This window comes from Lissotriton vulgaris, chromosome 2_1 (assembly GCF_964263255.1).
Source record: "Lissotriton vulgaris chromosome 2_1, aLisVul1.2, whole genome shotgun sequence".
Classification (NCBI taxonomy): domain Eukaryota; kingdom Metazoa; phylum Chordata; class Amphibia; order Caudata; family Salamandridae; genus Lissotriton; species Lissotriton vulgaris.
This window is the reverse complement of record NC_141687.1, coordinates 846,118,533-846,145,833: the sequence shown is the minus strand read 5'-3', so window position 1 is coordinate 846,145,833 and position 27,301 is coordinate 846,118,533. Positions and strand designations below refer to the sequence as shown.

Here is a 27,301-nt window from a genome sequence, read left to right as displayed (position 1 = left end):
ATTTTCACAATGACTAATGTGTAGGATGACTAAATTCACAGCACTCTATAGCTGGCTCTTTACAGTCCATCTTCTAGCCAAGAAAGCACATTTACTTCCTTGGACACCATCACAACTGCATCAGTAATTTTGATGTGTTATTCCCTCTCCCAATAGGATTGATACTGCTGGAAAACCAGGGACTGTATTACATATACGGCGCACTTTGCCTGTTTGCATCATGGTGCACCTTTAAATAGATGCACCGTGTGCAAACAGGGAAATTGTGCTGTATTAATATGAATGCACTGCCCCACGAGCAGCCATGAACTTTTCCTGGGGACAGAGCATTCAAGTGAAATACGGAGCAGCTGTTTAAAGCTGTGTTTCACTGTGCTGGCGGCAACCTGCTTCGGGAGAGAGATCTTCTTGCAGGCAGGTCCAGTGAGTGACAGCACCCGCCTGCAAGGGAACATCTGGGAGATCCATGGGACCCACTTTATCCCCTTGGACTAGTTTGGAAGTATGCAAGTGACAGCACGGCGTGTGAAGGTGCGACATCACAGCGCATGACATCATGGTGCACAACATCATGCACAACATCACGGCGCACGACATCACACATGGCATCACAGGAATTGACATCATAGAAAGTGGCATCACAAGCCACGACTTTAAAGGACGAGGCATCACAGAAGTGACATCATATCTAAAGCCCTGACATGTATGTTTAGCAGGTCTATCATGTGTACGTTTGAGCAAATTGGAAGGACAATAGCACAGTGAGCTATGGAAGATGATATGTGACTTCTACACCTTGCAATCCTCCAGTTTGATGTAACACAGCCTGTATATTCATTTACAAACTTATAGAATTTATTGTACATTTAATATGCACGTGTTGATGTAAAGCGCTCTGACAACCTGCATTGGAATGAGTAGGGCTATACAAGAAAGTAAGCTCTATATAAATACAACTTGCTTTGTGTGAACTGACACCCTGCAAGGTTCGACATGCCCAGGGGTAGGAGCGGACAGGAGCGCAGGGAGGAGCGGGCAGGAGCGCGGAACCTACACCCTGCGAGGTCCGACAGGCCCAGGGGTAGGAGCGGCCAGGAGCGCGGGGAGGAGCGTCGGGGAGCGCAATCATGCGCAGTCCGACATAGACATGCCCAGGGGTGCAAGAATGCTGCTGGAGTGCCCGTGTCACCCTCCGACATGCCCAGGGGTAGGAGCGGCCAAGAGCGCGGGGAAGAGCAGTCAGGGCCGACATCAACATGCCCAGGGGTGCAAGAATGCTGATGGAGTGCCCGTGTCCAGGGTGCGCGATGCTGGTGAGTACCTTTCACCTCCAGGGGCGCGGGGAGGAGCGGCCAGGGCTGACATCCACATTCCCAGGGGTGCAAGAAGGCTGCTGGAGTGCCCGTGTCCGGGGTGCGCGATGCTGGTGAGTACCTTTCACCTCCAGGGGCGCGGGGAGGAGCGGCCAGGGCTGACATCCACATTCCCAGGGGTGCAAGAAGGCTGCTGGAGTGCCCGTGTCCGGGGTGCGCGATGCTGGTGAGTACCTTTCACCTCGCAAAGCCTACCCGGAAAACGTCGGGACGGGCTGCTAGTAGCTTATAAAACATGGATTCTCTTATTTAATGGCATCAGAACAAGGCCTTCAGAATGCTGCAATCTCCTAAACCTGATCAAAACAATATGGTAATCCCAGATAGTATTGGAGAAACCATTCTGGTTAATACCAAAGCCAGAGCTGCACGAGTACCTAGTTATTTTACATAGTACCAACGTGCTGCCTTGTGGCTGCTTCAGTGTGTTCTGAGACCTCTGAGACCTCTGAGATACTGTAAGCATGCAGAAATGCCAGTATAAAGTAGTATATAAGTCACACATGAGTCTTGTGCATAACAAATAGTGCACACTGGGAGGTGATTTGTTGTCCCTGGTGGGGTTTGAATGCCTCTTGCTGGTCACTGGAAAACCACAAATGACTAGATTCTATAGGAAAGTTAAATGTATGGGACTTGGGGCATCTTTACACGAGTGTGACTTTTGGTTTCAGAATCATCTGAAGGCAAATGGATGGACCAGGAGTCTGAGCATTGCAACATTTGAGCAGACTGTCTTTTGGTATGGGAGGGGGTGCTAATCACTGGCTCTGTTGGTAAATGCCAGGACTTTTTTGCTGCTTATACTACAGCTCCCACCTTCACCTAAAATATGGACTCAGCTGGAACCCTAATATATGCAAGTTATAGATCATCTGACTGTGAGACCTAGTCTTTATCCTTGCCTCTGTTTGGCTGAGAGGGCTGGAGTTCCAATGTGTGTGTGAGTTAGTAAATGAGTGAGTGACTGTTATGCCTAACAACACACTAGACACATTCAGCTTTTGCCCTTTTCATATTTCGTGGTTCTTAATCTTATAAATTACATAGCTCTCTTCTGTCCCCTTCAGGCATGTGACAGGCAAATTCCCAGATTTTCCTGATGAAGAACACGGGGGATCAATCGCCATTTTCGCTGAGAAGACACCAGAACAGGTATTTTGGAGAACTGGTGTGCGCCTCCTGATTCTGTGAATGTGCTACCTAATCTACTGCTTTTTATCAAGCCAGTGCTACTGCTGTCCAGAGCATTATCTAACTTCAGCCTTCTTAGGAAGAGATTGTGCCATTAAAGACCTACAAGAGCGCTCCAAACTGTAGGCACCATGAGCATCTTTCCACCAATGTTACTGCACAGATCTTCTATGGCGGACACATCTCAGGGTTTCTTTCAAGACAACCCATTGAATACACCTGTCTCATGTGAGACCTGAATTATTTTTCTCATAATGTCAACAAAATATCACAATGGCTGCATGTTTGGTGAACCCTTGAATGCATTGGTTGCACTGCAGAACTCTTGAGGGAGAATTAACAGGATTTGATATCAGGTTTCTCGAATAGTTGCATAATGCAGATCATGACATGCAGGTGATTTGGGACTGGATACAGATTGCTTTGATGGGTGTGGAAAGGTCAATGATAATGTTATTAAGGTGTCCATCAGAGAGTGAGAAGGGCTGCTCCCAGTGCCACTCTCAGGATGCGAGGAGTGTGAAGTAGGGAGTGGGTCTGTTCTGGTGTACTAACCTAGCGAACAACTGGAAGAACATTTGTAGTTCTCTAATCAGTACAGATCGATTGTCCTAGAAACTACAAAACAATAACCTGCCACTAACCTACAAACTGTATTGTGGAGTTAGTACAGACAGGATATATGTACACATAAATTCCATTATCACGACTGAAAAAACGTAAAGGGCAAAGGCCATTATGAAGAGTTTGTGAAAAATTGCCCTCTCGGTGTTCAGCTTGGAGTGCAAAGTTCCAGTAAAACTCTGCCAACTGCAGCATGGTGGAGGTTTTTCCTTTCATTCGACTCACCGACATTAAGTTGGCGAGCGAGAATTTGAGTCCCCTAGCACTATTTTCAGGCGCTAGAACAATTGTAATTGTGATGACATAAGTGTACACCATTTTATGACATTCAGTATGGCATTACAGCCAATACGTACCCACAGTCCATGGCGCCTTATACCGACTTCAATCCTTACGCAAACGGAAAGCCGCAGTATTACGGGAGGAAGGAGGTGGGGACCAAAGCCTTGGGCTAGGCTGGTTTGCCTGGTGAGAAGTTATTTATTTTTGAATGCATTCTGTTTCGCTGCCCTTTCATCTGGATCATTTTACTTGTAATTCTTTGTAGGCAGTTGCTTCATGATGTAATATGATTTCATGCTCTGTGGGGTGGCTGGTTTATTATTGTACCATGGACTGTGTTCATTTCATCCCGTGTGGGAATGTGCACGACGAGTGTTCAGAAGGCAGTGTTCCTATGATGGGGCCCATTACACTCGATGACCAGGGAAGGGGTGCCAATTCTAGAGAGTTCACAGGCGGGCCACTGAGGTCCACTGGCCGCTTTGTTCTCCGCTCCATGAAAGGATCCGTCAGTTGCAGTGAGTGCCTTTGAAAGGACAAAGAAGAAAATGGTGGAAATATTAGTTTTTAAATGTCCATCCATGATAGGGCGCAGGAGAGGGGAAGACACTGTCCTGTACAACTCTTCTCTGATCATTGGGCAATGTTCTGTAGACTGACAACAAAAGAAAAAATGAAAAAACCTGGATACAGACAACTGAGAGATACAAATGGAGGACTATTATTTTACATACTACAAGTGCTCGGAGGAACTTTTGTTGTATTTCAAGATCACCGGAGGGTGGTTGTATTTGGGGTTGTGGTAACCGACCCTATCTTCTTGGAGCACTATTTGGAGATTTGAACATTGTGACTAGCCTATACTTGCTGTGCGCTCTTTTCAAACTGTTACCCCCATTTTTTGTTCTGTAGACTGACTTTGCCGCAGTCAACCAGTCACAATGACGTAAGCGAGTGCGAGCATTCCAACACAGGAGAGTAAATCGCATCAGGGTGTTTTTACAGATAGCTCAGTGGGATCTGCGACTATTGGTTCACTACTAATTCTGGAATAATCAAACCCGCCCATGCTCCAGGGATTGTCTTTTGTAAATTCCACGCGGCTCTAGAATCAGCCAATCTGTGAACTGGACTCAGTGGGGAAAGGGATATGATATTATGTTACTCATTGTGGTTCTCCTTAAAAACTCCAGGTCTCCTTTATGAGGCCGCATGCGCTGCTGGAACATCACTTGTTGTGACTTCTGTGGCGCAGTAGCCTGCTCCATATTTATAAGACAGCACTAAGACACTTTTTTTGTCTTAATGCTGCCTTAAATATCGTTGAGTTTAACGCAGTTTTCTGCATTGAAGGGGCGTTCAATGGGTGTTGCTGGGCCGTTCCCAGCAACATTCATGGCTTTTTGACACTGCCTCAGATTTACGAGACATCGTAACTCTGAGGCAGCGCCCAAATATTTACACCTCCCTAAGGGAGGCATAAGGGAGGCACAATGAGGAGAAATATCTTTATTTTTCCTTGTTTGTACTTTTTCTGACTAGAAAGAGGGAAAAGGCTCTTGTGATTGTTTTTGTCCTAGAAGGTTTCCCTTACTGCACAAAAATAGCCATCCCTGCTATGCAGGCCCCCTTGCACCATGGTGCAAAGGTGCCTGCGTTGGCGCACAGCAGCCCATTATGCGCCGGTGCAGGAAAAAGGACAGAAATGCATTGTATATGATAGATACCGCGTGTTCCAAACCTTGTCTTTTGCCGTAGGGCAGTGCAGCAGGAAGGCCTGCGGCGCTGCCCTACGGCAAAACCACATAAATGCGGCCCTCCTATCTTTGAGAAACATCAGACAGCCTGGTATGAACTCTGCAAACTACAAATAATAAAAACGTATCTTACGGGCTCTGGCTTAAGAAGAGTGACCCTCCCAGTGCCCGTCACCTGGTATCAGGATGTCGCTCCACAAAAGTGCATATTGCATGCTGCGAGCTACCTCTTCAAAGGACCAAAGGAGAAAGCTCACAGCACTTCAACCCCTGACTGTACCTCCAGACCCTCACCATCTCCAAGGCTTGCTGCATTAGCTGCAAGTCTGTAACAACTGGAACATAACCCTATCTCAAAAACGCACAAAGCATCTCAAGAAGCCAACACAAAAAGCCATGACAATCCCACAAATCAAAAGTGCAAAAAGGAAGGCTAGAAGACAATCAAACTGAAACTATTCAGCTGGAACAACAAACCTCCACAATTTAACCTTATGTCAGTAAACCACTTCAGAAAAGATCTCTAAACACTTCACTTGAAAGAACACCTCTTCTGCTGTCGATAAGAAACCGCCGGGTCCCTTGGCGTCGTGGCCCACAAAACAGATTTCTTCTTTGAGGCTAAACCTCCCAGCATTATATACAACCCTTCAATTGCTCCCATCCCAGATAAATGCTGTATACCGGCATGAACATTAACATCAAATAATATTTATAAAATGCCCTGAAAGAAGATGGAGGTTAATTCCCACAATCCCACACATAAACTGTTACTCTACAAGAACAAGAACCTCTTACCGATACTTTTTCCTCCTACTTCGTTAGAAAAACCAACATTATATTTAATCAAGATTACAGATTAAGAGATTACGGCCGCCACTGCACTGTGGAAGGACCACCACTCTATTTAGAGAGCTCCACCTACCTGCCAGTGAGACATAAAGACTTTCTTCAATCACTGGTGCAGCAGTTTCACTAATGTCTGTAACTTTTTACAGAGCAGGCGCCATGTTTGTTTCTCCCGCGTGGCAAACATTTTTGTTTTCCAGCAACAAGCCTCCAAAGCGGAGGTTAATAGATGAAAAATAAAGAAAATGGCCATGTTGTCAGGCCAGTGCTACTGATGTCCAGAGCATTATCTAACTTCAGCCTTCTTAGCAAGAGATCGGCCATTGGGCAGGTAAATCCACAATGGGAACCTACCCCCCTCCCTGCCCCCACACACACATACACAACAGGGTGTGGCAACCACCACTATGAGCTTATAGCCCAGTGATTCAGGGTTGCAATCAGCAGAGCTGACTGAGACTCCACTGAAGGAAGCCCATTGGTTTTCTTACCTCTAAATGGGGCAAGAGAGCTGCATGTTTGGGAGGGCAGGAGCACCTCGGATTCCTGTAGATGTTCCTGCTCGTCCAAACTCAAAATCACCTCCATTAACAACTAGTCACCTTATTCAGCTTGTTCCTGGTGCTCAACCAAAAAGATTGCATTCAGTTGCTAGTGAGGGTCTAAGAAAAAGGTAAAGTGAGCTACATCTAGATACGATATGCTGAATGCAATGGAAAGGCGGTGGGGGATACCCAATGTCATGTATTAAACAAGTTTGATTTTTGCTATCATATTTAAATAATGAGGAAAAATCCTACACGGATATCAGGGTGCAAACTGGGTCCCATGGGGTAATAAATATACAATGTTAGAGTGGAAAGCCGGTAGGGTGCTTCAAATAATTGAGGGGGTGCTTTGAAGCAATGACCACTACTTGGCAGTATGTAACCCTAGAGAAAGATTCCTGGACTCTATGCTGACTGGATAAATGAATAAGAGCATGTTTAGGCTGTAAGGGGCACTGACGGTCAATGATGCCAAGGTGTCGAGCTTGGGCGAACAATAGATCTGGCTTGCAACATAGTAGTCATGCTGATCACGTTTTGAGTGGATAGCAAGAGTACCAGGCAATGTAACTCTCTGTGCTCCTAATGATGGAACGTAACGATTCCGACAACAACGTGGCGCAGAGTAACCATAGTGCATCAAACAAGCATTAAGGGACACACTGGAATCCCAGTCATATTGGCATGTATGCTGTTTCACTGATCTGTTCAACTCAGTGACATTAGCACTTCTCAAACACCTGGAGGGGCTCTGCTATTCTTGCTGTCTCATTCGAAGTGAGCCTTAAAGGAAAATAAGTAGAAACTTGATTTATTGATATTGTTAAGTGGCATTTTTGTAATGCACAATCAATCAGTTACTAGCAACAAAGACAGTAGACACTGCAACTACCTCCCTGCTGTCTGCTGTCCTGCATTGGCCTTTCCTCTTAGCCTATAGAGCAGCCTGCTGCTTTGTAGCTATGTTTGCATTACAAAATGCAGCATACGTACATATTTGAGTTCTGTTAAAAATCAATTTTTGCTCCTGACTTGCAAAAGTAGGGTATAAAATACTCTCACTTCAAATCTTGTCTTTGGCCTTAGTTAATAGCAGTGGAATATTTATGTTCTCACCACCCTTAGGCAGCGACAATGGTGTTGTAGTACAGACATTTCCAGTACAAGCCAGCATTGTTTAGACATTGCTTGATCACTATTATATCAAGGTTCCTTTTTAGCACTTAGTTCTGTAATAGTGTATAGAACTAGTGCTGTAAAAATGTTTAGTCTTTAAACCAGTAAAAGATCATGGTTACAGCAGTATTCGTTGTTTTGGCCAACTGGAGAGGTAAAAGCTGGCAGCCATCTTATTGACAATCTCCTTTGTTATCTACAGAGCATTGGACATTTGTGTATTTGGGAATATGCGACACTTGTACTGTGCAGTATTTGCAGACATCAGTTGACAGAGCCTCCCATGTCTGTTTAGAGTGAGGCGGACTCCCGTCCAGCCCTGACCTCGGTCTGCCTGCCAGGTTTGCACAGGTGTTAGTACTTTGTCTGGATGGGCCATGCCTGATTAGGCACAATTAGCAGAAGATATTTTCTTTCAGTGCTCTCGGTGGGTGTGTTATCATATAAAATATTAGATTTCATGCAAGTTACTTCAGCTGCTTAGAATCTGAGTGCAGTTAATTTGACCATAAATGGAAAGAAATGTAACAAAATACTGGAAAGAGAGAATTAAACGAGGGAGAATGCGAGAGCGGAAGGAGAGGGCAGAGCAATCAGAATGTTTTATGTTTTGTGTTAGAAGGAGAACAGCTGGAAGGTCAGCCTTTAGGATCTGCCAATGCAGGTCAGAGTGTACAATTCTTTAGGAGGTATGAGGTTTTTATGGCCCTGTGGATCGAGATGGCAAAGCTGCGCTCTATCAGACTGTTGCGTATGGTGGTGAGCTTAGTTCACACAGACTGTGCATTACTCACAGGTGTGCAGTGGAGGAGCAGTGCAGTGGATTGCATTGGTTATTTGTGAAGAGGACTGATTGATCCACACTGCTACCTGTCCTCTATGTAAATATCCCACGGATATTCCACAAACCTGGTGGTAGAAAAATTCAGACCAAGCTCCTAACAGGTAATACATTTATTTTTAGGGCAAACTGGACCACCTCACTGATGCAGACCTTTGGAAAAGAGCCTCTGTGACTGATGGAGGTCATCAAGCAATGCCTTTCGACAGGAGAGGTTCCATTCTTATCGCAAAAGCCTATAGTATGTCCAGCCCGGAAGAACGTCTCAAAGAGCTTTGCCTCTTTGAGAGCACACCCCTGGGCTGTGTAGCTGAGAGACGTCCATTGCTTGTGAGGCACATGATATTCTTGTGGCCATTGTCAGGAGCCAGAGTTCATCACTTGTAATGGTAGACTTGTTAGTCCCCTTCGGTGTTGCTGATCATGGGATCTCATCAAAAGTGGTCGAAAAACAATGGGTTGGAATGCTACCTTGAGCTATTGTGGTGGTTCGACTATTTGCAAGCATTCATTCCATCACCTTTTGTGTGTATTATGTAACGCCTTAAGTGGTCAAGGGTATGCCAAGACTTTGACACAGAATCCAAGCTATACTTCACTTAAGAGGCAAAATAAATCTAGAACCAGTCTGGGGTTGTTTGTGGTCCCTTCTGAAGGAGGCTTTAACTTGGAGTTTGAGATGGACCGTTGCAATGAGGAGCAGGGTCAATACTAATCTGAATAAGGTGGATCGTTGTCTAGAGCGGAACATTGGGTGAAAAACAATGGGTTGGAATGAAACACGAGCTGTTGCTAGACAGTTAGACTATTTCAAGCATTCCGCTATCATCTTTTGTTATGGGATGTTCATAGCCAATTAAGATTCAGCCGTGCAGCAGACAAGCGAAAGGTTCCTTGTCCATCAATGGAACGTCGAATCTGTGGATCAGGTTTGTCCTTTTTTTGCTCTCCTATGTTAAATGTATACAATAGAGCGCTAAGTCAAATCTTCAAGAGACATAGGCTACAGCGTCAGCAATTTGCTGCTGATGAAAGGAGCCGTCTCATTCCAAAGAAGCTAAAAAAATTATTGTATTTCCCTTGCACCTACTTGACTAAAGCAAACGCCTGATTGTCAAATTGTCTGAATTATAATCTGATAATTAAACAGGTTACATAATTGTAAGAGACAAGGACAATATCTGTGGAACGAGAAGACAATTATGAAGGTGAGAAATACAGTATAATGAAAGAGAGAAGCAGGGACTAGATGACCGAATAATGCTGGAGAGATGGAAGCAAAGTGAAGGGAAAGAAACGAGATAAGAAGAGACCAAATGGCAAATGAATAAATAGGGAGAGGGAGAACAATTAAGAAAGTGAGCACCATGTGAGAGGAGAAGGGGAAGCAGGGAGGGCGTTAGAAACATGCACACCAGCAACATGGAGGGAACAGAAGGAGAAATATTACTCACATGGAAGAGAAAAATGGAGAAAGAGGGAAGTGAACATCAAAAAGAAAAGGAAAGGTGAAAAGATATTGTGAGAGACAGAGAAAAATAAAATGAAGCAGGAACAAATTAATGAAGGAAGTGGGAAAACAGTGGGAAAAAAGACAAAGGCACAAAAACATAGGAGAAAAGTGGGGGTGGGTGGGAGTGAGACAATATGGAAGGAAAGAAACATGCCAGCGAGACAGACACAGAGATAAAGAGGGAAGAGTGGTAGAATGAGACATTGAGAAATAGAAGAAGTAAAATGGCAGAGTTCGAGATCAACAAAGAAAATGAGAAACAGAATAAGAGAAACAGAAGACGAAATAGAAGAGAAGAGAAAGGAGATAGAGAGGGAAAAAAGAGAAGCACAGAGAAAGACTGAAAAGGTGATAGCAGGATAGAGAATTGACTTAATATTACACTCTCTATTGGTTTAAAGATGAAGGATATAAAAAAGTACTCCAGCTCAAGCAGTCAAAATAATTCCCTGGCACAGAAGAGCTCGGGAAGAGTTTGGAAATGTTTTAATTACATTTACCATTTCACCTGCTCATACCAAAATATCCAATATTTTCCTTTGTGTGCCAGGTTTTTCATGCTGTACCACCATTCAAAGCACCGGCTATTTATCTTGCATAGTCTGAATTCCACATCTACTTATTGTTTGCACTGAAATAACTATTGTATAAAAATACAAAAAATGCACTGTAGAAGTAAGTAAACCGGTAAATAACAATTGTCACAAATTAGAAAATGCGTCTTGGTAAAAGTGGGGATGCCTTGCAGAAGGCGTCGACCCCTTCAACGCCCCCACCCCCTCAACTTCAGACCCCTCCAGAGGGGGGGGGGGGTTCGGGGGGGCTGGTGATGAGGGGAGAGGGGGTGGGGGCTGAAGTCAGCTGCCAAATTTCACCTCCCGCCTGATGAATGAATGCATTCTCTTTCCCCTTGACTAAAAACACCTTCTTCCTTAACCAGGTTAAATAAAGTGAGATAAAACCCTAGGCGGGGCCCCCCTCACCCCTGGGGAACCCTCTACATAAAGCAGAAACATCTGCTCCGGTGAAGAGAGCTTTGTTAGTTGGTTTTAGCAGCTGGGGGGCGCAGCAGGTATCACTTATGACTGGGGATGAGATGGCTGCCTGTGCCCACGAGGGCCATTAAACCTGCCACAGACTAAAATAAACAAGGATTGAAATGAAAATATACTCCAGGCCAAAACCACGCGTCCACAGCGCCCTTGTGCGCATGCGCGAGGCCTACCGAAACCGGAGTCTGTATGCACCAGAACTTGAATCTCCAAGGCGCTGAAGTTTCCCTGGAGAACATTGGCTCGAGAGACATGAGCCTGTTGCCCTCGTTCCCCTGTAGTCATGCGGCTAAGGAGTGCCAAAATCTGGCTGAATCATATTCTTGACTGAGTTGTGGATTCCTAGATATAGTTGAGCTCGTTAATAAGCGTGGTGCTGGGGTTTTCACTGTATTGCACCTTTGCTGATGCTCTGTTGAATGCACAAGTGGCAATTGTCTACTTTCAAGTTAACAGAGTATAACCAAAAGAAAAACATACGTGTGTGTGTGTGGAGGGGGGTGGGGTTGGAGGTGGAGAGTCTTTTGAGGTCCACCAGGCAGAATTAATAAAGACCGCTGGGTACAGCGCCTCGGAGTGAAGTTAACAGGACGTTGGTGGCATGCCACCTATCTCACACATCTCTCCTGAACTTCTATATGGTTTCATAGCTCCATTTTATCCTATACCCGCACCTGTGCATTATTCGAGTCATGCTCTTGCCCCTAGTGAGTCAGATCATCGAGCGGGTCCTGTCCTGTGACACATACCACTTCGCTGTCCCATAGGTGAACTAATGGACGCCAGTGTAACCCAATTTTTTTCTTCTCTACGGAGGGCAATGCTGTCATTACTGTCCTTTCTCAACTGTTTTTCACCAACCATTTATGTTAGGGGCTTCGGTCGATTTCCATGCCATTGCAATAGTTCTTTTGTCAATTAACAGTGCTAAGACCAAGAATTTATTGTCCACTTTTTCACTCTCGGATGCAGAACCAATGCCTCCTTAGCAAAATCCCTGGGTGCACAAACCTTACCTATCTAGAGTCTTCCTCAATTTTTGGTTTATCTCTTTTCATGCAGGTGAACTGCATCTGAGGAGGAGAGCTCTGGTTTGCCCTCCAAAGGTGTTTCTGCACAGCATCTAGGTCTTCACTTCCTCTAGCTCTTCAGTGGTTGGGTGGGTGCCAGCTATTCTCCATCACATTCTACTTCATAAGCATCCGGCCAACCCCACACTTCCTTAGGTTCTGTAAAGGAAGAAGTTTTGTCTTCAACTCTAACCTTCAGTGTTTTCCGGGAACTGCAGCATGTAACTGATCACCATGTCTTACAGGCATATTTTAAAACCCATAAAGCATGATCTGCTTGTTGTACCGCCTGTAGTCCGGAAAGATTGAAGTTTTGCTATTCTACATCTTGAATTGCCAGAGTGTTCAGGCTCTCTACTGTATCACATCAATGTGGAATAGGTGCACCACCCCTGGTCTGCGGGGTGGAGCACCTTGGTTTCCAGCTAGTTCTCTAGGCACTTTATTTTATAAGTCCCCTCAAGGCCTTCAGATAGTCTCACAACACAAATGCTCTTGCACTTGTTAATGCCCCTTGGCCTCTTCTGCTCTGCTTTTCAAAGCTCTTATCCTGTCAGGGTAATGCCTAGGGTGCAAAATTACATTGCTGCTTTCTGCTGGTCCTCTATCAGTACTGATTTCAGTTCACTTGGTAGTAGCTCCTCTGCCCAGGGTTCCTGATGTTCTAAGTGGGTTGCCACCAGTTCTTGTATCAAGCTGAGCTCAAACTCCTGGATCTCTGTTGCAAGCCTTTATTAGTCTCTGTACTGGAGCATCACATTTGTTTGGCCTTCACCGGTAGCAGGCAGTCCCAGACCCGTCTCACTTGTATCATTTGTAATCCTCTCCCCACCGCTCAGGTCCTGTTGTGCGAAGGATTGGTCTCTGTCAGCTCCCTCAGTTCTTCTCTACATGTTGTCCATCATGCTGCCATCTTGGGCCTTGACTGCTGCCTTCTCTGCACCTCAAACCTAGTGCAACCATCGTGGAGGTAGTCCAAGGCCTCCTGCACTGCCAAGACAGATCTGTGCCAGGGTCCCAGTGATTAAAAGAGGTCCGAATTTTGGGGTGTTGGAGTGGCCAGCAGGGAGCTCTGAAAGTGCATCTTTTTCAGTGCTTAATTTGAAGTGATGGTTGTAGGTAAGACACTCAGTTTTGGGGACTTGTACTTATTTTTCCTCAACAATCTTTAATCCGATGATAGAAAAACACAAAGGGGGAATGAAGGTGGAAGAAAAAAAGCAAAAACATTGACAAAGGGAGAAAGCAGGGATAAAGAAGGACCTGCAAATGAGATAAGGAGGAAGGTAGTGTCAGGTGATGGATTGACGAGGCATGAGGTGGAATCAAAACTACACAGCCTTGATATTTGGCACCCCCACCTTCATGAGTACCATCCACAGGCCACTGAACAAAACTTTGAGCCCTGGGACTTGTGCATTTTACAAATTAAGAACTGGGCATACTACATGAGCAACTGGCAATGCCCCTCCCCCTCCATGAGCCCTACTTCCTGAAAAGAAAAAAGAGGAATTCTGTCTCGCGTCTTGTATTTCAGTACCTTCTTGTGGACTAATAGAAGGCAGCTGTATATGTAAAGAAAGAACCAAAGAAGACTCCATCTGAGTTCATTGCTGGACTTTATTGGCTATTGGGAATAGACGGTTCTCCCATCCGTCCAGTTGAAATCATTTAGTTGTGCCTGTAGCACTGTTCTGGAGCGTGGCCCCATCCTTGAAACAAAATGGCCTCTCTTATCTTCTTCTAGGGGACCTGTAATAAGGAAAAATGACATTCTTTGGTTCATGGAGTGCGGAATGTCAGGCGCATACAGAGTGGTAGTTAGCAGTGCTCTTCGTGGTTGTAGCTCCTTTCTCTCCCATTACCACGTGATCCATGCCACAGAAGCCGTCAATGTTGTGGGACCTTTCACTTTACGTATATGTGTGTCATACATCTTTCTTCCTCATTGTGGCAGCCTGGTAGATGTTTGCCTTCTGTCTTCTGCCTGCAGAAAGACACAAGCACTCCAGGAGCTACCATGCTTCCATTTACAAGGTCAACAGAGATCCTCCAACAGAGAGTCCTGCCAGTAGGAACCTGGTGCAGCCAGCAGTAGTTGACAGGCTGATTGAAAATCCAAACACACTCCAACAGTAGGACCAAATCACGACTCACCATTGCTACCAAAAGTCAAAATATGCTAGCAACAGTAGCAGCCGGCAACATTAAAATATGGCAGGGCGAAGGGGGCGTGGCTTGCAGCCAAGCATGGCAGCAGCATAGTGTGAGAGCTCCCGAGGGCACTGCGGCCTAATCAACAATCCGGCACACTAATCCATTAAACTACTCACCCGAAGCGGCGATAACCGGGTCCGGATCCGAAGCGGCACCACCCGACCTAACCCTGGCGAAGAACGGAGGCTGGGAACGGCCTAATCACGCACTGGCGAACTTGGGCCTGCGACCGGAGGAGAGCATCGGCCTTGCATAATTGTCCGGCCACGGCGGAAGTGAGGCCGGGCCGGCTTAATTTTGGAGGTGCTCCCCTGCACCCTGACCGGAACACAGAAACAATCGCCCATGCGACGGAAACACTAGGGGGACCTTCTGGGACACCGACGAGACGTGGACCAGCAGGTACGCCTACCGACACTTGAAGACTGCTGCCGAAGGAAGACGGCGATTGCAGGTACAGGCGGGAGACAGGGCGACCGGCGGCACTCTGCACGACTGTACGGCGCCCCGGCGTGGGTGCGATCTGACCGGAGTAGCTGCGTTGGAAAGAGTGCGGCCGCGACGGGCGAGGAGAGCCCCGTTCGCCCTCTACAGCGGCGCGGCCGATCCCACGTGGAGCTGGCCTGCGGCGGTGAGTGCAGGTGCCCCCGGGGTCCCGCAGGACACAGTGAACGCACAAGGCTGAGCGCCGGAAGGATTGGAACGATCGTCCTGACCCAGTGGCAACAGCAGCCCTGACCCAGAAAGGGAGCAGCGGGGGGGACACCAAGCGGGAGGAACTCTGATAGGACTCCAGCCGGGCCTGTGGCATTGGAACCGTGTGTGACCCACCAGCGGTGCTACCGATACCCTGCACGGCATTCCACCTTGCTATGCAGAAACTGACTTGAACCAGCCCAGAAAGCCCAGCAAGAGGATTGACGAAGTCGTCCCTGCTCGGGGTACGATTGGAGACGGGTTGCGACGCAGCGCACTAGACGCACAGAATAGCGGCGCTGAGAACCGCAGTCGCCCCAACCAGTTTAGCGACCTACCAGACTGAGGCAGCCCGGAGGATTCGTACCACAGGTGATAGGCGGGACCGGAGAGGGGTCTGTGGTACATCGACAGGTGCGCAGCGAAAGGCTCTTCAGTGTACGGATTGTCCGAGGCGTGCTGGACACCCCTGCCACCAAAAGGTACAATACCCAGAGAGGGGCGCTCTTCCAGGCCCACAAGGTCACGGGGCCCACGCCGGTCCGCTCTTCCCTGGCCCACGCAGACGGAGCAAAGGTCGTCGCAAAACACTGACCGTGGTACAGACTGGAACAAAACCGATATCCGCAAACCCCGAGCCATGGCGGGCAAAGGAACCAGGAGTGGATCAACACAGGCCAAATTGGATAAGTTTGCCTATAGCCAGCACGGGCAATCGCAAAGCAATGGGCGAAACTCCACGGGCACTACTCAAGAAACGGAAGGGACCAAGAAAGTGACACTGGAGGACATTATGAGAACCCTCTCAGAAGTCAAAACTACAGTAGGCTCCATCTCTTCTGAGGTTACGCTGCTACGAGCGGACTTCCAAAAAATGACTGAAAGGGTATCCCAGGTAGAGGTAGTCACGAAATCTCTTGTAGAAGACACATCGGAGCTACAAATAGCCATGGAACGTATGGAAAAAGTCACCAGGCTTCTACAGGATAAGCTGGACGACCAAGAAGGGCAGTCTCGAAGAAATAATGTACGCATCCTTGGACTTCCGGAGACAGAGGGGAAGGGAGCAATGGACCTCTACGTCGAAGATCTCATAAAAAACAAACTGCAACCCAAAGGTCTGTCTCACTTCTTTTCAGTAGAAAGGGCGCACAGGGTCCCTGGTGGACCACCCAAACCAGGAGCCACGCCACGGCCTGTGTTGGCCAGACTCTTCAATTTTAGAGACAGGGATGCAATCCTACAAGCAGCAAGAGTCTCACCACCTGTTAAGATTCAAAACTCGACCCTGGCTTTCTTCCCGGACTACACAGCGGAGGTGGCCTGACGCCGGAAATCATTTACGGAGGTGAAAAAGGCACTACGAGACAGAGAATTGCCATACTCTATGCTGTTTCCTGCCAAATTACGGATTGTAGCCGATGGGAAGGCATGGTTCTTCGACAAGCCGGAAGTGGCACAGGACTGGCTTGATGGCTGGAGGCAAGTGGGGCGACCTCACCGTGCACATAGGGATCGGCCTAATCATCGTAACGGCAAACATATGGACAGACAGACCGGACACTCGACACATCGAGACAGCATGGAAGGAACAGAGTCTGACGTGGCGCAAGATCCGACTGACTCTGGACAGCCAGCCCCTGTCTGAAGATAGACTACATATGGGACGGATTGAGTGCGACGCGATGGACCTTGGGCCTGGTGCAGCTGAGTAGGGTGGGCAAAGCCGGTGCCTGTAGGGGACTCACCAACCCCACGAGCAAGTAAGATAGTTGGGGAAGGACTAAAGCACTCTGCAAAGTTGGGGAAACGGGCGGGGGTTTGTCCGTGGAGCAGGGGAGCAGGGAGGGGGGATGGAGGGAAAGTTTTATTGTTCACGTTTCTGTTCGTAGTCATCACTCACACCACACAGTATACAGACACACCAAATACCAGCATACTCCTATGCACCGACACGAAACGCGCCGTCTGCACTGAGACTAGCGACACGGTGCACATGGTGCTATCCCAATGACCCAATGACCCGACCACTTCATGCTACACCCACTGAGGATACCCCTACGACTCTAGAAGTACCTCCACTGCGCCTGCTAACTTGGAACGTCAGAGGCTTAGGGGATAAAATAAAAAGGGGCTTGGTCCTACAAGCCATTAAACGCCAGAGCCCAGATTTAGTACTACTCCAAGAGACACACCTTGCAGGGACAACGTGTAAAGCGCTTGATTGGCGCGGCTATACGATGGCGATACATGCAGAATTCACTACAGGCTCCAGGGGGGCAGGGATACTAATGAAAAAGACATCGCCCTTTATAGTAACACACATCAAGACAGACAACCAGGGTCGTTTCGCAGCCATACATGGCCAGTGGGAGGGGAGGCCACTCAATGTGGTCTCCGTATACATCCCCCCGGCACTTCACTCCGTGGCATTACCTGTCCTGGGTAAATTCCTCCTAGACCTCCCTGAAGGCGATACGATCATAGGGGGGGACCTGAATGCAATAATAGACCCTACGCTGGATACCTTTCCCATCAGAGACCGCCCAAGAGGAACTGCATCACTCCCTGACTTTCTAGACGCAATGGGCATTACAGACGCGTGGCGACACCTACACCCCGCGGAAACTCAATACACTTTTTATTCCGCCGAACACAATAGCCTATCGCGAATAGACTACTTTTTATTCCTAGGGGTTGGGCTGGGGTCTGTAGACAAAATTGACATCCTGCCTAGAGGCATATCTGACCATTCACCAATTTCTCTATCTCATACCACCAGAGAAAAGAAATGTGCAAGAATCTACCCAGTATACCCGAATTATTTAAAGGTCCCTAAGATCAGGAAGAAACTTAAATTAGCGACAACACATTACTTTGATGAAAATGCTGGAACGGTGGCCTCGCCATCGGTCCTGTGGGAAGCGTATAAAACGGTCCTCCGGGGTGCAGCAATAGCAGCAATAACGGGGCACAAACGGGACTCCCGGCGAGACCTCACAGAGATAGAACTGGCACTCAACGGCGCGAACACTGCCCATATGGCGGATCCCACCCCGGAAACAGCACACACACTACAGTTGCGGCAGCGACAATACCAGGCCCACCTCAAAACGAAAGTCCAGGGCTATATCGCAAACACTGCACATAGAATCTATGATGTGGGCGACAAAGCGGGGAGAAGGCTGGCGTGGTTGGATAGGAGAGGGGGAGGTGCGAGGGGTATTCAGAGGCTCCACTCCCATGACGGCCAGCTGCTGACACATCCAGAAGAAATTGTGCGCACCCTGGCAGACCATTTTCAGTAGATATACACCCCAGAACGTGTCGTCACTACACAGACGGCATCGGTCTCGCTTGAAAGCATTGCCATCCCCAGTATAACACAGGATGCTATGCGAGACCTAGAGGTAGACCCGACAGAGGAAGAAATTCAGTTGGCGATTCAGGCGCTGCAGTCAGGCAAAGCGCTGGTTCCCAATGGACTGCCCGTGGAATGGTATAAATCGATGGGCTCAGAACTCAGTAGACCTCTACTAGACATGTATATGGAGAGCCTGGAAAGAGCGGAATTACCGCTTGACCAGCGCACAGCCACGATTGTAGCCATACCAAAGCCGGGAAAACCTCCAACTGAATGTACCTCATATCGCCCAATATCCCTGCTTAATGTAGAGGCCACGGTGCTGGCTAAACTTCTGGCCAGCCGTCTGATGCCACACCTGCGCACCCTGATCCACCCTGACCAATCAGGCTTTATGCCCCACAGAAGTACAGCACTGAATCTCCGGAGGGTTCATGGGGTACTGGCTCGTTCGCACCTCCTCTCTGAGAAGGCTGTGATTCTTTCCCTTGACGCCAAAATGGCTTTCGATCTAGTGGAGTGGGAATATATTTTTGCGGTGCTTGCACGTATGGGCTTTGGACCGAAATATATAGCTTGGATACGACTACTCTACACGAAACCGGTTGCGCAGGTGGTAGCCAACGGCCACATCTCGCCGACGTTCCCGCTGGGCAGGGGGACTAGGCAGGGATGCCCCTTGTCACCCTTACTTTTTGCCTTAGTGCTAGAACCCTTAGCAATCCTGATAAGAACAACGCCTTTATTCAAGGGGATCAAGTGGGAGGAAGGATGGGAGGATAAAATCTCCCTATACGCGGACGACATGCTCATTTATATGGTTGAACCTGACCACGGGATCCCAGCCTTGCTGAATCTCTGCAACACACACGGGAAGTCATCAGGCTGTACCCTGAACTGGTCAAAGTCGGTAATATACACACTGAAGGGCCCGGAACCAAGGTTACAGGAAGATTGCCCTCTGGCTTCACCGACGACCTCCTTTAAATACCTGGGCATCGTCATCACAAATAATGAAGCGGACTTCTTTGCCAACAACTTAAAGCCACCTATGGATCGCCTACGTGCAGACGTTAAGCACTGGGCTACCTTGCCCCTGACCCTCCTCGGGAGGGGGGCTCTATATAAAATGATGGCACTTCCCAGGTTCCTATATGTACTGGAAAACACCCCGCATCTTGTCCCACCGCGATATTTCAAACAAATTGCTGCGTTAGTTTCCAACCTACTCTGGAATAATGGCCCGGCGCGTATAGCCTATGACAAATTGGTAAAAAGTTGGTATGAGGGAGGGATTGCGCTGCCCAACGTTCAGCTGTATTACTGGGCAGCTCAACTTAAAATAATTATCCAATGGATCCATACCCCGAGAGACGACCCAGTATATAGGGCGGACTGGTCACAGTTGGGGACGGACTGCATGCTCTCAGTACTATATAATAAATCACAACTTAAAAAACTGATGGGTCCAACACAACACACGGTGGCCTTGTGGCACATAGCACAGGCGCAACTGGGCTGGAAAGGAAGGATCACCAAAATGACGCCGCTGTGGGACACAAAGTCACTGGGGAACCTTAGATCATGGAAAGGATTTACGCAATGGGACTGCATAGGCATCTCCACAGTGGGGGACCTATGGGACAAAGACACGGTGATTGCGTTTCCACAGCTCCAGCAGCAGTGTGGCCTCAGCCCCACTGAAACGTTTAGGTACGTACAAATTCGACACGCACTGCTCCGGGCGATCCCAGCAGGCACTGACATACCAGAGTCCTCACCACTAGAGGATAGACTACTGACAGACTTTATGCAACAAAGCGCGACTTCCCTCACATACAAAAAACTGGTCAACAACCTGGAGGACCCTACACTGAAACTCAAAGAAAAATGGGTGGGGGAGATAGGTGAGGCAGATGAATCGGAATGGAATGAGGCACTAGCCTCCCCGAGAGAGGTGGGCATTTCGGCAAAGTTCAGACTAGTGCAGCTCAAAATTCTACACCGCATCTACTACACTAGGACACTGCTTCACAAAATACATAGGGCACCTAATCCCTTTTGCTTGAGGGGTTGCGGGGAGGAGGGGACACTGTTTCATACACTATGGGACTGCCCACAGGTACAAGAATTCTGGAGGCAAATTATGCGTACAATCTCACAAACGCTTAGGATCTCCATTTTGCCAGAGCCACTCAAATGCCTCTTGAACATCTGGGACCCCAACGACCTAGATAGATATGGACTGATTTGGGCTACACTGGCCATGACAGTGGCTAAGCGAGATATTGCGCAGAAGTGGGGGGCTCTAGAACTGCCTACAGCGAACAGATGGTCTAAAAACATGGACATACTGATGATTACGGAAAGGGCGGTATATGTGCTTCGGGCTTGCCCCCGCAAATGGAACAAGGTATGGGCGGCTTGGAATGTCTATAGGGGAGAAATATGTGAACCTTTGCCGGAAGGAGACGACCTGGACTCCGAGGGGGAGGATGAGTAAGGGAATGGGTGGAGGATGGCTACCTCAATGGACCAAGTGGAGTAACGTTCTGCGACAACTTTACTGAAAAGTAACTCAGGGGCATGGAGAATTGCTGATGGGTAGAGATGAACGTGGAAAGCATACCTGAGAGTGATGACTCATGTTTGGTTTTTTAGAATTTATGTGATGGGGGTTAAATGATGGACAGCACACAGCGAAAGAAAATTCAATGTACTCCGGCGACTGCTATATGGACATATGGGAACGACTACATAAGTTATAGTTGGGGTAGATTAAGTCACGAATTGAAAATACGTAATAAATGTTGTGGCCTACAGATATGTGAATATACAAATACAGGACTAAAAGTTTGAATGTACTAAAATATATGCATCATATGCCTTCATGTTAATAAAGATTTAAAAAAAAAAAATATGGCAGGGCGCCATGCCCAATAAACTCACCATAGTTGTTGTGCTCGCACTTAGGGTCCCGTTGTTCCTTTGCTCTCTTTGACGGTGACTAGGGCCGGGCTGGCGGAAAGGGACGGACTTACTCCCTGGTGGGAAATGAAACCAACCAATCCTGGTTGGAGCAGGCTAACCCAGCGCTCATTTTGAGGCTAGGGTCCTGTGGCTGAAATCCCTCAGCTGTTTCTTAGCCCTGGCTTTGCTAGCTCTGAAGTGCACTGGTCAGATTGGCCTTCTGTAGGCAGCCGGCCAATATGACATGCACAATGGCAGGTGGCTGAAGTAAGAGTAATTGCACTAATCAACCCTGCCCCCTGCCCTCATGCTGTGACAGCCGAGCCTGGGACACATTATAATAAAATGGTACTTATTACCATTTTATTATGAATGTGAGTGCCTGATGAGTTTGCAGTAGGCAGGGTGAGGCTCCTCCGCCATAGCCGCGGAGACGCCGCTGGCTAGCAATAGGGGCAAATTAGCAAGACCTGCCAATAACCTTCTTTGTACAGATTCTTCGTCATTGTGGATAACTAACAATACATGATCGCAGAGAGAAGCAGCCTGGTTAACGCTTCCGTGAATTCTCCAAAACAGCGGTCATCATTCATTCCCATCCAGGAAGCAGAGATAGTCAATCTAATAGATAACGCCAAGCCCTCAACTCACGCCCTGGATCAGCTACCACCTCACCAGGCCAAAGACCTGAAGGTAGTTCTAGCGCCAATATGGTGCAAGATCATCAACAGCTCATTGAGCTCTGGAATCGTACCAGACTGCCTGGAGGTAGGGCAAGTCACACCACTATTAAATAAACCAGGGCTAGACACTGAAGATCTCAACAATTTCAGACCTGTCTCGAACCTTCCTTTTTTGTCCAAAATCATGGAAAGATGTGTACTCCCACAGCAAACCCAACACCTAGAAAACATTAAATTACTAGATCCCCACCAATCGGCCTTCAGAAATTGATGCAGCACGGAAACAGCAATTCTCAATGTCATAGACGACCTACTCAAGTCACTCAACTTGGATCATTTCTGCCTTCTCATCCTCCTAGACTTATCGGCTGCATTCGATACAGTAAACCACAACCTGCTCTTAAGAGTTCTTCAAGAAAGGGCCGGTCTTAAAAGACACGGTCCTTCACTGGTTCTCTTCCTTTCTTCACAACCGTTCACAAAGAATAAAAATCAAAAACTTCTAATCCGACCTTCACTCTGTCACCAGAGGTGTTCCACAAAGTTCTGTACTCTCCCCCCAGCTCTTCAACATTTACATTGAACCCCTCACTTCTCTACTCAGAAAATCCAAAATCCCCTTCATCTATATTCTGACGACACGCAGCTATATCTGTAAACAACCTCAATTGATGACATCCAGAGACTAAACAACACGCTCAAAGAGGTCCAACACTGGTTCACAACCAATCACCTGAAACTGAATCAAGAAAAAACTGAAATATTACTCATCTCCAACAAAGATGATAACCCACAAGTCAAAGAATGGCTCAAAGCCATCGATGCCCTCAATGGTAACCTCTCCTTGGCAGACTCGGTGAAATCTCTAGGGATGACCCTAGACCCAAAACTGGACATCAAGAAACACATCGCAAGATCCGCAAAAAGTGCCTTTCTCAACCTAAAATTACTATACAAAATAAAACCCTTCCTCCCACCTAAGGACCTCCAACAAGCCACCCAAGCACTGTTCCTCTCCAGTAAAGACTACGGGATCGCTACCTTGACGGGGACAGCAAAAACCCACCTTGCCCCCTTGAAGACTACACTCAATGCACCAGCAAGAATGGTCACCGGAACTAAGAAGTTCGAGCACATTTCTCCAGCCCTCAGAGAACTCAGATGGTTCCCAGTGGAGTTACGAGCCAGCTTTAGAACAGCCTGCCTCACACACAAAGCCCTGCATACAGGTAAACCAGAATATCTGGCCGCCAAGCTCAAAAGGGCAGGTCAGTCCAGAAACCTCAGGAGCTCCAGCTCTCTACTGCTCATCCCGCCAAAAACTCGCAAGCATAGAACCACAGCCAAATCGTTTGCTGGTAACGCACCTAAAATCTGGAACTCCATCCCACCCCACATCAGAACAATCCCCTCGTTTCCAAAATTTAAGAGCCTACTCAAAGCCCTCTTCCTCGACCGCCCTCGAGGGAGCTGACAGACCCTGGTTAGGCACCCAACAGACACTCCATCTTTACTAATACTTGAGACTGACAACATGGTTGCAGCTCAAGAAATCCTTTCATGTATAATCATTTCGATTACCGATTACTTATGATTAACTATCAGATCCTTCCTTCTGATGCAGTTAGAGAAATCCTTGGGTGTTTAAACGTATTGACTATCAGACTATCAGTTCCTATCTTCTGACACAGTTCAAGAAATCCTGCCATGTATAAACTTTTCGATTACAGATTATGGATGGATGAACCTATGGACATATACCAGTCCCTTGCCCGCCCCAACCCTTATTTTCCCCCCAATCTCCTGTATCACACGTCTTTTCAGTATTGTATATGCTGTGAAGCGCTCTGATACCCTATGATCTAGCTAGCACTATACAAAACTACTAAAATAAAATAAATAAAATAAACAAGCCGCAACTGTTGATCTAATGGTGGTAGAATACCTAACTAATCCTGTGCTGAACATCCGGGTACCCATAAACAACATGTGCTGGGCAAATTTCACACGCTGAACTCAAAAACACCCATTGAGGCAACAGGCACTCAAATAGACATATCAGTATTAATCAAAATTGGATAGGACACTTGTAACCACTTGGCCAGGAGATTTCCTATGAAGTTGCCACATTAGCGGAAACCTATGAGCAGTTCAGCGATTTCATGTAGCATATGTCTATTTGAGTGTTTATCAAAATGGAGGGAGGAGGAATAACTGTCTTATCAGTTCCCCAGGACTTATCAGTATTAATCAAACTTGGATAGGACACTTGTAACCACTTGGCCAGGAGATATATATTGAAAAACCCTCATAAACGCCGTGTATTTCGAGTAGCGGTTTATCTTATTCTCCGCCCCACACTGGCGTTGTGGCAATAGTCATAGGGTTAGACAACTTGTGATTTGCCAGCCTCGCCCGAGGCAATCTCTGGTGTATCGTGGCAGAATCCAGAGAAAAGGTTTTACCCCACTGGTAAGTTGTCATGAAAGGTAAAAATAGTCTCCAATCAACAAACTAATCTTTATTTACGTCGCTGGATGACTATAATAAAACAATAGCTGGGTATGCTCTTAGGGCTGAGTAAGGGGTCCCTAGCATATCTCTTTAATGGAATACGTCAACATGTTTCAGCTCACTGGGCCCGTAGGTCTATGGAGCCTTCGTCAGGACAGAAAAAACATACAAACACATAATAAAATACTGTCACAATTTGTGAAGTAAAAGGGTATCTCAAAACTTAATAGTCTTACCCACTGTGGTACAGGATTCACCACCTGAGGACGAGAGACAGGGTAATACCTGGCATATTAATTATAGTGGTTAAAGCATAATGAATTTATATGCTAATCGTGTGTTCTCATTTAACACGGATATTACTTTGCGGTACATTTTAAGAAACACTCATTATGGGAACACTCATGGCGAATTAAACAAAGAAAACACTATAGTGATGAGGAAAGCGGTCACAGTTGTATCACAAATGAAAACCAAATTAAGTTGTGTAAATAACTCGGGTCAAATTCAGAGCTCAAAAAACGGCCATGTGATACATGGTCGATATTATAGTATCGTTACATGACGTTAATAAAGTAGCAGATGCAAATCTCATACGAAACGGCAATTTTATGTATGGTCAGTTTTAAAGCATCGATACGTGATGTTAATCAGGGTAACAGGTGCATTTCAAGGGCACTCATTCAAAACTGTTCATACCTCTTATTTTAGGTGGATATACCGTGAACCTGGGGAGACAAAGTAAACAAGTGCAGTAGTCTTTAAATTACGGCGAGGGGACTTTATGAAGGTAAGGAAGGAGGTGGCCCTCGTGTGAGGTCTTACCTAAAGTTTGCGTCATTAGACTCCCTCAGAGGGTGTGGACAAATTTGTCCCAGGCTGTGGAGACCAAGATTAATAAAGATTACTTGGCGTTACCCGTGTGTGCTGCCGGCTTCGGTAAAGTTCAGGTCCTGACCCCCAAAGGAAACCGGTTCTGCGTCTTGTGCTGACACTGCCCTCTGGACGCCGGAACCACGTTTGCGGTTGGTTTTTCAAAGGTTACGTGTCATAGTTATAGAAAGAGGACTATTCCAAGTACTGTGGGCTCGTAATTGTGTTAAACTATGAAAACGTTAGTGCGGTATATAAAAGCTCATTTGACTTTGGCTATTAAATTGTATATGCATTTTAATTTATCAGAGCTCGAGCTTCGTTCAGGGCACTAATTTTTTTAAAGTACGAATGGAAAGCCGGTATACAGGTAAAAATGGGAAAGCTGGGACACTCATCTTTTTTAGTCTGTGTTAAGGTACAACGGACTGAGGAAACCTCGTGTGAATTATCGAGTGAAGTGATGCCATGAAATTTCATCATTCAAACCATATTTATTTGTCTTGAGACAATCTACCCAACGTTGTTCCCTCTCATAAAGTACTTTCTTTACATTGGGGGTACTTTCAGACAGTTTTTCGATGACAGTCCATTTTAATTCCTCAATGCTATGTTTCTTCTCAACAAAATGAGAACAGAGCTTCGTGGTGTTTTTTTTGAGGCGGATATTGGTCTTATGTTCTCCTATCCTTAGTTTAACCTTCTTGCAAGTCATCCCAATGTACTTTTTTTTTGCAAGGACAGGTTACCATGTAAATAACATGGGATGAGTTGCAGTTGCCCGCCCAAGACAAATGATCCTTGAGACATCAATAAGAGACGTACATATGGCGCCAGTGACAGGACACTATCCCTGCGGGTTATGCCTGGCCTGCAAATCTACGTCCAGTACTAAGGTTTTACAACTGACGCCTACACTGAACTGGATTCAAAAACAACACAGCAACTGCAACTCATCCCATGTTATTTACATGGTAACCTGTCCTTGCGAAAAAAAAGTACATTGGGATGACTTGCAGGAAGGTTAAACTAAGGATAGGAGAACATAAGAGCAATATCCGCCTCCAAAAAAACACCACGAAGCTCTGTTCTCATTTTGTTGAGAAGAAACATAGCATTGAGGAATTAAAATGGACTGTCATCGAAAAACTGTCTGAAAGTACCCCCAATGTAGAGAAAGTACTTTATGAGAGGGAACAACGTTGGGTAGATCGTCTCAAGACAAATAAATATGGTTTGAATGATGAAATTTCATGGCATCACTTCACTCGATAATTCACACGAGGTTTCCTCAGTCCATTGTACCTTAACACAGACTAAAAGAGATGAGTGTCCCAGCTTTCCCATTTTTACCTGTATACCGGCTTTCCATTCGTACTTTAAAAAAATTAGTGCCCTGAACGAAGCTCGAGCTCTGATAAATTAAAATGCATATACAATTTAATAGCCAAAGTCAAATGAGCTTTTATATACCGCACTAACGTTTTCATAGTTTAACACAATTACGAGCCCACAGTACTTGGAATAGTCCTCTTTCTATAACTATGACACGTAACCTTTGAAAAACCAACCGCAAACGTGGTTCCGGCGTCCAGAGGGCAGTGTCAGCACAAGACGCAGAACCGGTTTCCTTTGGGGGTCAGGACCTGAACTTTACCGAAGCCGGCAGCACTCACGGGTAACGCTAAGTAATCTTTATTAATCT

The 27,301-nt window shown here is 46.7% G+C and overlaps 1 protein-coding gene across 1 annotated transcript in view; it reads left to right on the top strand.

Moving 5' to 3' along the window:
• The window catches only part of DRC11 (dynein regulatory complex subunit 11), a 931,905-nt gene that overhangs the window by 360,561 nt on the left and 544,043 nt on the right, over positions 1-27,301 (top strand). The window contains exon 7 of the mRNA XM_086956298.1: positions 2,444-2,528. Coding sequence (XP_086812424.1) covers positions 2,444-2,528 — 85 coding nt within the window. The remainder of the gene's footprint in view (positions 1-2,443; positions 2,529-27,301) is intronic.